Source organism: Cenococcum geophilum (assembly GCF_001692895.1).
Source record: "Cenococcum geophilum 1.58 unplaced genomic scaffold K441scaffold_15, whole genome shotgun sequence".
Lineage (NCBI taxonomy): Eukaryota > Fungi > Ascomycota > Dothideomycetes > Gloniales > Gloniaceae > Cenococcum > Cenococcum geophilum.
This window is the reverse complement of record NW_027137573.1, coordinates 2,232,186-2,243,883: the sequence shown is the minus strand read 5'-3', so window position 1 is coordinate 2,243,883 and position 11,698 is coordinate 2,232,186. Positions and strand designations below refer to the sequence as shown.

The 11,698-nt window shown below is 38.3% G+C and overlaps 1 protein-coding gene across 1 annotated transcript; it reads left to right on the top strand.

Moving 5' to 3' along the window:
* Positions 1-5,856: 5,856 nt before the first annotated feature.
* K441DRAFT_65212 (uncharacterized protein) lies at positions 5,857-6,256 on the top strand. Its single transcript, XM_067647316.1, has one exon. The coding sequence runs from the start codon at positions 5,969-5,971 to the stop codon at positions 6,239-6,241; it is 273 nt and encodes a 90-aa protein (XP_067505533.1). The 5' UTR covers positions 5,857-5,968; the 3' UTR covers positions 6,242-6,256.
* Positions 6,257-11,698: the final 5,442 nt, after the last annotated feature.

Here is an 11,698-nt window from a genome sequence, read left to right as displayed (position 1 = left end):
CGCCCCATAGGAAGACCCCTATAGATAGCAACAGTAGGCTTAAGACTAGGATAATTAAGAATTAGACTTAATGCGGCAAATATAACATTTATAGCCAACCTATAAAGGGTATATAGCCGACTAGTAAGAATAGGGGAAGAACCGGTAATAATAATAGATTTAGATATAGAAGCGCTAATAGGAATATAAGATACGGGAATAAAAAGCTCTATATAAAATAAGTAGTAACTAGGGTATAGACATAAGAGATAGAAGCTCCAAATATTTTAGAGAAAGTAAAAATAGAAGAAGTAAGAAATAAAGGAAAGTCAAAGGACCCTTACCAGGGGTCCGCTACCTATCCATTATATAGTATAACTGCGGCAATATAAACTACCGCCTCGCAAGGCCCCTACTAAACAGTTTAGACTTAGAGAAATACTATATCTTTGCTATATAAGAACCGTATTATAATACCTTTATATAATTAATATACTGCCCCTAAGAATTCTAGCTTCTATATAAACCAAAAGCAGCTATACACGTGTGCTTTATAATCAGTAAGGCTATTAGCCTGTCCTTATAGTTATAGTAAGTAGTTAACCCAGATACTATAGTTATAACAATCTAAATATATAGGGGACCGGTATAAATTATTAATGTGTATAACCTTAGGGTTAAAGGGGTCCTATAAATAGAGAATATTATATTAGTAATAAGCTTACTAGAAACCAAAGGTATAAAGTTTATCCTACTAAGAGATATAAACCTCTACTACCTATAGTAGGGGGGTATCTATATTACTGCAGATTAACAGTTAGAGTGCCTACTAAGAGCTATAGATATCTAGGGCCTTAAGCTAGCTACCCCCCTAGGAGCAATTANATNGCAANNAGGCACNGCTANAAGTATAATTAACCTTANATTTATNGANAAAGGCCTATANTAGAGACTTAAAAGGTATAACCCTAAAGAAGAATAGGCACTTACCTTAGACTATATCCCTATCTAAATATAGCTAGACCTAGATACTAAAGCGTAACTAAATAGGAAAAGATACGTAATAAGGAAGCTTAAGATAAACAGTTTCCTTAATATAGTTAAATAACAACTTTAAGACCTAGAAGAAATCCACCTAATACTAAATAAGCAAGGCTTATTGGCTACCCCTAAGGAAATCAACCGAAGACTAGAAAGGATTTAGGTAGCAATTAAAAATAGGCTAGAAGAGCACTGCCCGATCTTAAAACCAGGCCCCTATACGCGATATATATAGTCTATATAATACGCAGTTCTAGTTACCAGCTAACAATAAGTAAGAAGGAAATATATAAGCAGCTATAACCCTAAAGATAAGAGATAATATAAAGACATAAGAAACTAGCTAAAGAATACCCTAAAAAAAGAAGTAAAGAATAACTAGAGACGGTTTATAAACGAGTATACTTTTAACCCAAGCCTCCCCTATAATAAGGGCCTTTAGGCTATAGTAAAATAGGTAAAGAAAAAGGCAGGGCGCCTAGTAAAAGACCTATACCTACTACCCCTATAAAGAGCAGGACAATTATAGGCTATAAACGACAATAATAAGAAGGCAAAGATCCTTATAGAAAGGTTCTTTCCCTAACTAGCTCTAGTAGACCTTAGTAATATTATAGGCGAAATACCAGTGACTTACCTACGGGTTAATAGCGACATAATAATAGAGGAAATAGCTAGGACTATTAGCCGCCTTTTAAATAATATAGCACTAGGACTAGATAGGATTCTAAATAAGGCCCTAAAAACCTATGGGCCACTTATAGCACCTTAGCTTATAGATATAGCTAGAGCATACTTTACTATAGGCTACTACCCACAACTCGGAAGATCTATAATAACGGTTATCCTATAAAAAAAAGGTAAAGCAAATTACTTAATCCCAGAAAGCTACCGCCCTATTACCTTAGAAAACACCCTTAGCAAGATCTTAAAAAGGGTAATAGCGGAATATATAGTAGATATAGTAGAGGAATACGCCTTATTACTATAAAGCTAAATAGGGGCAAGAAAGAACCGCTTAATACTATTAGCACTTACGCTACTCGCTACTACCATTAAATCCACATAGGTAATGCAAAAGGACTTTATAGTATTAATACTTAGCTTAGATATTAGTAGTGCCTACAATAATATACCCCACGAGCGTCTCCTGTATATCCTTAGGGTAAAGGGCTTCTTAGAATAGATTATATAATTTATCTAAGGGTTTATAGGCCAGAAAGAAACATTACTAGTCTTTAGCGAATACTAGAGCCCCCCTATTACAGTTACAACAGGAATACTATAAGGATTACCCCTCTCGCCTATACTCTTCCTTTTCTTTATAAGTAACCTGCTTAACTCCTTTAAGGAAGGGGCAACCTAGGGAATAGGCTTTGTTAATAATATAAACCTAATTATATACGGGCTAATAGCCGTAGAGAATTATAGAATATTAGAGAAAGCCTATAACACTTATATAGAATAGGCAAAACGTTATAGAGTCCAGTTCTTACTAAAGAAATACTAGCTAATCCATTTTATAAGAAAACGCAACTAATCTATAGATCTCTAGTATATAATTCGCATCTAAGGCTTTAGGGGTTAACTAGTTTAGGGCCTAAGGGTATTAGGAGTATAGGTAGACAGTAAGCTCCGGTAGAGCGTATATACGGCGCAAGCGGCCTATAAAGGCTAAGCATAGTTTATCGCTTTATTTAGGATTGTTAATTCTATATAGGGTCTATGCTTTTAGAGGTTACGCCTACTATATATAGCAGTTATCCGGCTAACTATAACATATAGATCTAGTATTTAGGCCATTAAAGAAACTAAAAAGGGCCCCCCTAAATTACTTCTTAAACCACTTTAAAAGGTCCAAACAGCCTACCTTTAGAGTATTATAGGCGGGTATAAGCGAACGGCTATAGTACTACTTAAGAAGGAATCCAATATTCCCCCCCTATAGTTATATATTAAAGCCGCTATAATATAAAGGACGTAAAATAAACGTAACTCTAATATTATAAAGTATATTAAGACACGCCTAAGTAAACTATAGAGGGACCCTAGGGTACCCTATAGGAGAATAAACCAATAACCCTAAAGTAGGGAAGAGATATTAAAGAAACAGGTAAAAAAAGCAAAAGAAGAATAGTACCACTTTAGGGCCTAGGCCTATATAGAGGAGAAAGGGAGACGCGTAAGAGGTTAGTAAAGATAATAGTAAGATAGAGAAAGGAGCTAAAGTAAAATATATAAGAACGCTAGGAAACCATCTACTATAATATAATACTGGTTAGACTAACGCTAAAGAGGTAAATATAAGTTAAAGGTATAGAGGCTAACTTAGGCAAGATAAACCTAAGCTATAGTATAGTTAATACTATAGGGGGTAAATACCTAAGGGCTTTAAGAAGGCCTAATAAAGGCAGAAAATATAATAGCAATACTCTTAAGAATAGGAATAATAGGACTAAAAAATTGGCTTTACTAGGTAGGTATCCTAGTAGGTAGCCCAAAATATAAATATAGCTGGCTAAGACAGACACTAAAACACGTAATACTACTATACCCCCTACACACTAATTAAGAAATAATGCTCTTAGCAGCTAGCATAAAGAACTATAATACACTGCTCTTAATATAAAAAGGCCTTAAGGCGGTTACCTAGTAGCTTATTAGTTAAAATATACTAAATTAGTTCTGGGTTATAAGGGAAATAGTAATAGAAGGTAAGGGGGTAAGTAATAGGTGCCCCCTAGTAACTCTATAGTAGTAAAGTAATAGTTTATAATACTAGCGCGTCCGTAGGCTTATTACGGTAGCAGTGGTTCCTAAAAAGGTTAAATAGTAAGGTAGTAGAGCACTATAGGCGACTTATAGGCGCTAAGTAGGCGAGTCCTAAAAGGCGGGGAGATAGATTACGGGGTTTTCTCATTTTTCTTAAATAGAGTTTTCTCCCTATATGTAAATAAGGAGTAGTCCGCGTGGGCCCAATAGGGATCCAAATTGGACGTTAAGCAATGAATTATTATTATTATTATTATCCCACCCTTCTTCTACCTCTTAACCGTTACCATTACACCAATCCTAATCACCGTTAGTTGACTCTATAAACTTAGATAACTTACTACGTCAGGAAAAAATTTACCAGCATTTTTACAGCATTTGGCAGCATTTGGCGGCCAAATGCGCATTCCGCGCACTACAACGTGTAGCGTATGGTATCGACTAAGGTGCGGCATACTGCTGTATTTAATAATGCAGTGGCGGCATACTGCTGCATTTAATAATGGCAGTGCGGCATACTGCTGCGTACTGCTGCATTTATAATATATAGTGCGGCATAGCTGCTATATTCAACAATGCAGTGCGGCATACTGCTGCGTACTGCTGTATTTAATAATATAGTGCGGCATACTGCTATATTCAACAATGCAGTGCGGCATACTGCTATATTTAATAATGCAGTGCGGCATACTGCTGTATTTAATAATATAGTGCAGCTAATTACGGCATTTTTGCACTTAATGCGCAATTAATATATAATGCCCCTCCTCGCGCATTCTATATATAATACCCTCCTTACACCATTCACTCTTCCTACGCAGTTGGTGCAAAATAAATTATATTATTTTAGATAATTTAATATAATATAGCGACGGTTCTCTTCTACCTGCTTACCTACCAACCTACCTACCTGCCTACCTACTGACCTACCTACTACTACCTGCCTGCCTGCCTGCCTGCCTACCTACCTGTCTGCCTGCCTACCTACCTGCCTACCTACCTACCTGCTTGCTACCTAACCTACCTGTCTGTCTGTCCGTCGTCTATACCTACCCGTCTATGCCTACCTATCTGTGCCTACCTGTCTATGTCACCTTAATTCGATCGATCGATCGAATCGTTTATCGTGTTCGCTGGCTGGTCGTTCGAACGGTTGTCGTGTGGCTCTGGCGACGGTCGTGTGGCGATGACGACGGTCGTCTGGCTCTGACGGTCGTCTAGCTCTGGCGACGGTCATCTGGCTCCGGCGACGGCCGTCTAGCTCTGACGACGGTCGTCCAGCTCTGGCGACGGTCATCTGGCTCCGGCGACGGTCGTCTGGCTCTGACGACGGTCGTCCAGCTCTGGCGACGGTCATTCTGGCTCCGGCGACGGTCGTCTAGCTCTGGCGACGGTCATCTGGCTCCGGCGACGGTCGTCTAGCTCTGACGACGGTCGTCTGGCTCTGACGACGGTCGTCTGGCTCTGACGACGGTCGTCCAGCTCTGGCGACGGGTCATCTGGCTCCGGCGACAGTCGTCTGGCTCTGACGACGGTCGTCTGGCTCTGACGGTCATCTAGCTCTGGCGACGGTCGTCTGGCTCCGGCGACGGTCGTCTGCTGGCTGTCGTTCTGGTGTCTTCCTAGGTAGGGAGGATGTAAGGAAGGGTAAAAAATGAGGTGGCTACCTAGGTGTATATAGGGGGTATACTTGGCAGAGGCATGTGTAGAGGCTATCGGGAATATAGCGGGGACCCGATAGTAGTGTGTCGCGCGCACACACAAAGGCTTTGTGTAGAGCTTCGTGTAGAGCTTCGCGCAGAGCCTCGTGCAGAGCCTCTATATGTAGAGCTTTGTGTAGAGCTTCGTAGAGCTTTATACAGAGCTTCGTGTAGAGCTTTATATAGAGCTTTGTGCAGAGCTTCGTGTAGAGCTTCGTACAGAGCCTTGTGTAGAGCTTCGTGTAGAGCTTCGTGCAGAGCCTCGTGCAGAGCCTCTATATGCAGAGCTTTGTGTAGAGCCTCGTGTAGAGCCTTGTGTAAAGCTTCGTGTAGAGCTTCGTGTAGAGCTTCGTGTAGAGCTTCGTGTAACGGGTTAGCCACCCAGACGAGACAGCCACCCACTCGAGACAGTGCACGGACCCCCTACCAAAATCAAAATCAAAACATCAAAATACTCCTTTTACTACACCACCACCATGTCCTCTACCACCCCCAAATCGCTATCGCTTAGCAAGGAAGATCGTATGCAAATTGTTCTTCAATTATTAGAAGCCAATCCTGACCTATCTGGCCGTGAGCTTGCCAAAATATACAACCTGTCGCCTTCTTCTATTTACCACCGTCGTAACGGCCGCCAATTAAGCAAGGAGTATCACCAAAAGCTTCAAAAGCTCTCGGTTATTGAGGAGTCCTCTCTAGTTAAATGGATTAATATAATGGGAGCTTGGGGTTGGCCACCTCAAATTTAACACCTTGAATCTATGGCTAAAAGTATCCTTATTGCAAAGAAGTGTCCTCTAGAGCTTGGTCAACACTGGTATAAAAACTTCCTTGCCCGACACCTAGAGCTTTAAGCTTAATTTGCCCGAGGCCTTAATTAAAAGCGAAAGGATTCTAAGGATCTAAATATTATTAAGGAATGGTTTAGCCTTTATAAAGCTACCGTTGCCAAGTACGCGATTCCCCCGAGCGATTAATATAATATGGATGAGAAAGGAATTGCGATGGGGGTGGGCGATAAGGTTAAGGTGCTTATTCCTTAATTGGAGGCTTAAGCCTTTATTACGGAGCCAGGCAATCGCGATTGGGTGTCTATTATTGAGTGTATATCGGGAGGTCAATATCAATTACCTCCCTACCTTATATTTTAAGGGAAACAAGTATAACGATCTTGGATATTACCCGAACTTGATCACGAGACAGTTATTTAAGTAAGCGATTCAGGGTGGATAAATTTAGATATTGCAGTTAATTGGTTGAAATACTTCAATTAATATACAAAGCCATAACTCTAAGGAATCTATCGCTTATTAATTCTTAACGGACATAAGAGCGACGTGTTAATACAGTTCGCTAAGTATTGCGAGACTTACAAGATTATCCCCCTCTGTCTACTACCTCATTCGACATACCTACTTTAACCCCTAGATGTTGGTATATTTAGTCCTTTGGCAAGAGCTTATAAAAAGCGCCTTTACAACTTTGCGTTTTATAGAGCTGTTAATATTACTAAGCCTAAGTTCCTTAAGTATTACCAAGCTGCACGATATAAAGCTATATCACCCACGAATATAGCAAGTGCATAGCAAGCAACAGGTCTTCTACCGTTTAATCCTTTAGTTATTTTATAAAAGATTAAGCCAATAGCTTAGCCAACGACTTAGCTAACGACTCCTTGCATAAGCTTTACGGACAAGAACGGCCATTGATTTGATATACCTATGTCTCCTTCCATAGAGAAGAAACTTACGGCTATATTTAGGCAGCTTTTACAAGGTGCATTACCCTTTCATTCTGAAGTTATACACAATATTCAGCAGTTTACCTTAAGTACGGTAGCTGATAATATAATCCTTAAGCGAACGAATTAAGAGCTTCTTAAAAAGCAGAAGAAGCAGCGTTACAGTAAGACAAAAGCTGCATATGGGAAGGCGCGAGTTCTATCTGTGGCTAAGGCTCAAAAGAAGAACAAGGAAAAGCTTTAAAAGGAGCAGGAAGAGACTACAGCAAAGGAAAGGAGGGCTATATTATAAGGAGTTATTATCTTTGCAAAGAAGGTTTGGAAGGAACTACCAATGGATTATAGTGTATTTATGTAATAGATTTGGGTTATTGATTTTGATATCAAATTGATCTTGATTTTCTGGTCCGTGCACTGTCTCGAGTGGGTGGCTGTCTCGTCTGGGTGGCTAACCCGTTAGAGCTTTGTATAGAGCTTCGTGCAGAGCTTCGTATAGAGCTTTGTGTAGAGCCTCATGTAGAGCCTCGTGTAGAGCCTTGTGCAAAGCTTCGTGCAGAACTTCGTGTAGAACTTCGTGTAGAGCTTCGTGTAGAGCTTCATGTAGAGCTTCGTGCAGAACTTCGTGTAGAACTTCGTGTAGAGCTTTGTGTAGAGCTTCGTGTAGAGCTTCGTGTAGAACTTCGTGCAGAGCTTTGTGTAAAGCTTCGCGCAGAGCTTCGTACGGAACTTTGTGCAGAACTTTAAACTTTATGCGGAGCCTCTATATTAGGAAAAAATTTACTAGCATCTAATTTTACTTTTCTGCCATTTTAGCATTTTCTAGCATTTAGCAGCTAAATGCTAATACTTAATTATAAATGCGGCATTTGGCGGCTAAATGCTAGTACTTAGTAATAAATGCCGCATTTAGCTGCTAAATGCTAAAAAATGCTAGAAATGCTAGAAAATGCTAAAATGGTAAAAAAGTAAAATTAAATGCTAGTAAATTTTTTTCCTAATGTAGCTAGCGATACCACCTAATTAAAGTAGGGAGGTAAAAAGGAAGATAAGTAGAAGCGTATAGAGATGGGAGATAAGTTTTTCTAGCTATGTAACGACCACAAGTGTATTAAGGAAATACTATATAAGTATTTCGCTAAGCCTAACGCTTTAGTTGCTGCTAATACTAATAAAGGCTCCTGCTGTAGTCGCTATAATTATTTACTTTAGTTAAGAACGCCCGAACGTAAAATATATAATAAGAAGGGGGCAAATTTAGATGCCAAAAAGAATTATATTCTTAAGAGACTTTAGACATAGGCTTAGATATTAGCAGTACCTATAGCTATTAGTAAATCTGCTCTATTTCTAATATATTATACTGTTGCCATTCTATATACTCTGCTATATTAAATAGCATATTAATTCCACCTAATTACTATATGCAAACGCCTTAATGACTATATAAACAAATGGGAGCACGCAGATCTACTATCTAAAAGTCTATAGTAGGAGTTGCGTGCAGCCGGTCTTAAATATAATTGTATACTATACCCTTCTTTATAGGGTATAGATGCGATATTTAGGATTTCTAGTGTTAATTTGACGCCGAGCTAGAGTTAAACTTTATTAATTAACTTCCTGTCTAATACTGCTATATCTACCGCTACTACTAGTGTCGCTATATTAGTCGCTACTATATCCGCTATATAACCGCGACTCTCTCTAAGCCTACCCCCACGCTAGCCTACTTTGCGCAATACTTAGGTGCTATTGCCTGCGAATTATAGTCTATTAAGCTTATAAAGCCTAAATATATAATATATTTAGAACACACTAGATATAAGAAAGAGGAAGAGGTTTTAGTCCTTATCGCGGTTATAAAGGGTAAGGTAAGCTATTGCTATTCTAATAATACTTTAATACGGTTAATACGAAATCTAGATAAATATAAGTAGATTTTAATTTAGTTTAGATTCTTAATTCTAACCTAAATAGGTAATTATATATATATTAGAGTTAACCAGAGAGGGCGTTTTAGAAGTATATTTACTAACTTTTTAATAGTTAAGCAATTTTAATACTTCCTACCTTTTAGCTAATTATACCAGTAGGGTAGAAGAACAAGTAGAGGGGAGAAAAGAATTAAATTGTTTATTAGTAAGGCCAGAACCTAAGCTTCTTCCGTTATATATATATAGCCCTAAACCTCCTATATATAAAAAGAAAAACAACCCAAAATAACTAAGGGTATTTGATACTACTATATTACCTCCTCTACCTAAAACGTTATCCCCTAACGTTTCCTTATAATGTTCTTAGTAGGTAATAAATGCCTAAAAAATAGAAGACAATCTAATACCTAATACTCCCCTAACTTCTCTAAAGTAGCCTATACTCCGTCCTTAATCATTATCTCTATATTTTGCCTATTATCTTTATCTGCGACGTCCTCTACCTTAATTTCCGCACTTATATCCTTTTATATATTAACAGCTCCAGCTTTAAGTTTTAAAGACACTCTTCTTTAAACAGTATCTATTTCCGCTTACATTTTCTTCTATAAGGGAGATTTTAGAATACTAAAATTAATTGCCTACTCTTCTAAAGTAGCACCTTTTTCCGAAATTGGTGAAGGCGTTAGGCGGTATAATATTACTGGTTTATTGGTGTCTCCTAAAGTATTAATAACTATTAATAATCGTTTAGGGGCAGTATCCTGGGGGCTATCTTCCTTAGGCTTACTTAGATCCTTTAGTTTACGGTTGACTTCTATAGGCACTACTTTATTATTAAGGATACCAGGATTAAGGTATAGAGTAGTAGTCCTAATGCCTTAAGGCGTAACAGCCCTATTCTTGCCTTTAGTATAGCCTTTAAAACTATACTTAGTTAACGGGGAAGCGCTAAAAGCCATATTAACTAAGTTATTCTTATTTTCTAGGTCTAAAATTAGGTCTTTAGGATATTCTAGGTTATCTATAGGACGCCTATATCCTTACTCTTTTGCTAAAAAGTAAGACTTTACTCTAAACACTTCTTATTTAAATTTCTTTAGCTCTTTAAAGCTATTCTAAATAGCCTTAGTAATACGTGTAACGGCGCTATCGCACGTTACCTGCTAAATTCTGCCATATTCTGCCGACCCGCGATTGGCTCGCCTGGAGCTAGCGCCTTGGCGGCTTACCCTATATATTTGTTTATATCGGTCCTAGCGACCCCTTTTTCCCTTCTTCTTAGCTTAATATCTTCGTAATATAGTATTCTATAAGCTTTGGTCCAGAGGCATTTATATAAGCTGTAACATTATACTAAGCTCTCCCTACCCTACGTAGGAAGGCCTTAATAATATCCCACCCTATAAGAAACTTTATCTGCAACGACGCGTTAACGCGCTATACTTAGACACTAAAATAACTCTACATTGCCTGGGAAGGCCTTAATAATATCCCACCCTATAAGCCAGATAGGACTAGACCTATACCCCCGGAATTAAAACCGAATTATACAATTTTAATAAACCCTAAAAAGCTAATGATGGCACCTAAAGTAAGCTTATTTAAAAGAGCTGCCCTAACCTAAGAAGAATATGAGATTCAATTAGGATCTAAAATTGAGGATAATAATGACAGTATGGACGTATATAAATAGATTCGTGCCCTAATGGCCAATTAGGAAGCCGACTGTCTCTAAGCTTAAAGTATATAGGAGACCCTATAAGAGATCCTAGACAGCCTTACGGCCCTATAAAGCTTAGCCCCCCCTTCCAGAAGTCCTAGTTGTCCTATTTACTTAACCGAATATGATATACTAGGGAGTACGGATATAATAACAAAATAATTAAAGTCTGTTAAGCTTCCTAACCCCTAACCACTGTCTAATAGGATAGACCCTACCTTTAAGAATTAGAGGATTTAGGTATGAGGAAAGCTCCATATTAACTATAACTATTTTCTTTCTAAAGAAGCTAAAATACTCTACCTCTTTGGTCGAACTATAGGGGACGCCTAATGGCACCTTTAAGCTAAGTTTGAGGACAATTCCCCTATCTAATTTATATCTATTAATAAGATAATATAGCACCTAGCTGCTATTTATATTAACCTAAATAAAGTATAGGATACCTAGTATAATTATAATCGCCTAATAATAAAACCAAACTAACCCTTTGCTAAATTTTAGACTTAATTCCTATACCTTACGGGAGAAGGCTAGGTTCCCCTTAAGAACTACCGTTTGGACCTATATAATAAGCTAATAATCCGGCTATAAGAAAAGATTGCTATAACCTTAAATAACCTACTAACCTATAAAAGACTTATAGCTTATTGCCTATTTTTAGATACAGAACTAAAGTGGATTAATACCTACCCTAATTAGTAGAAGCGACTACGTAGCGATCGGAACTCGCTAGCCGCACCTATAGGAGCCGGAGTAGGAAGATAAGCTACAACTGCTCTTGCACCAAAAGCGGTCACAACTACGC

Coding starts and splice junctions, on each gene's coding strand:
- K441DRAFT_65212 (XM_067647316.1), top strand. CDS start 5,969: ATGTCCTCTACCACCCCCAAATCGCTATCGCTTAGCAAGGAAGATCGT.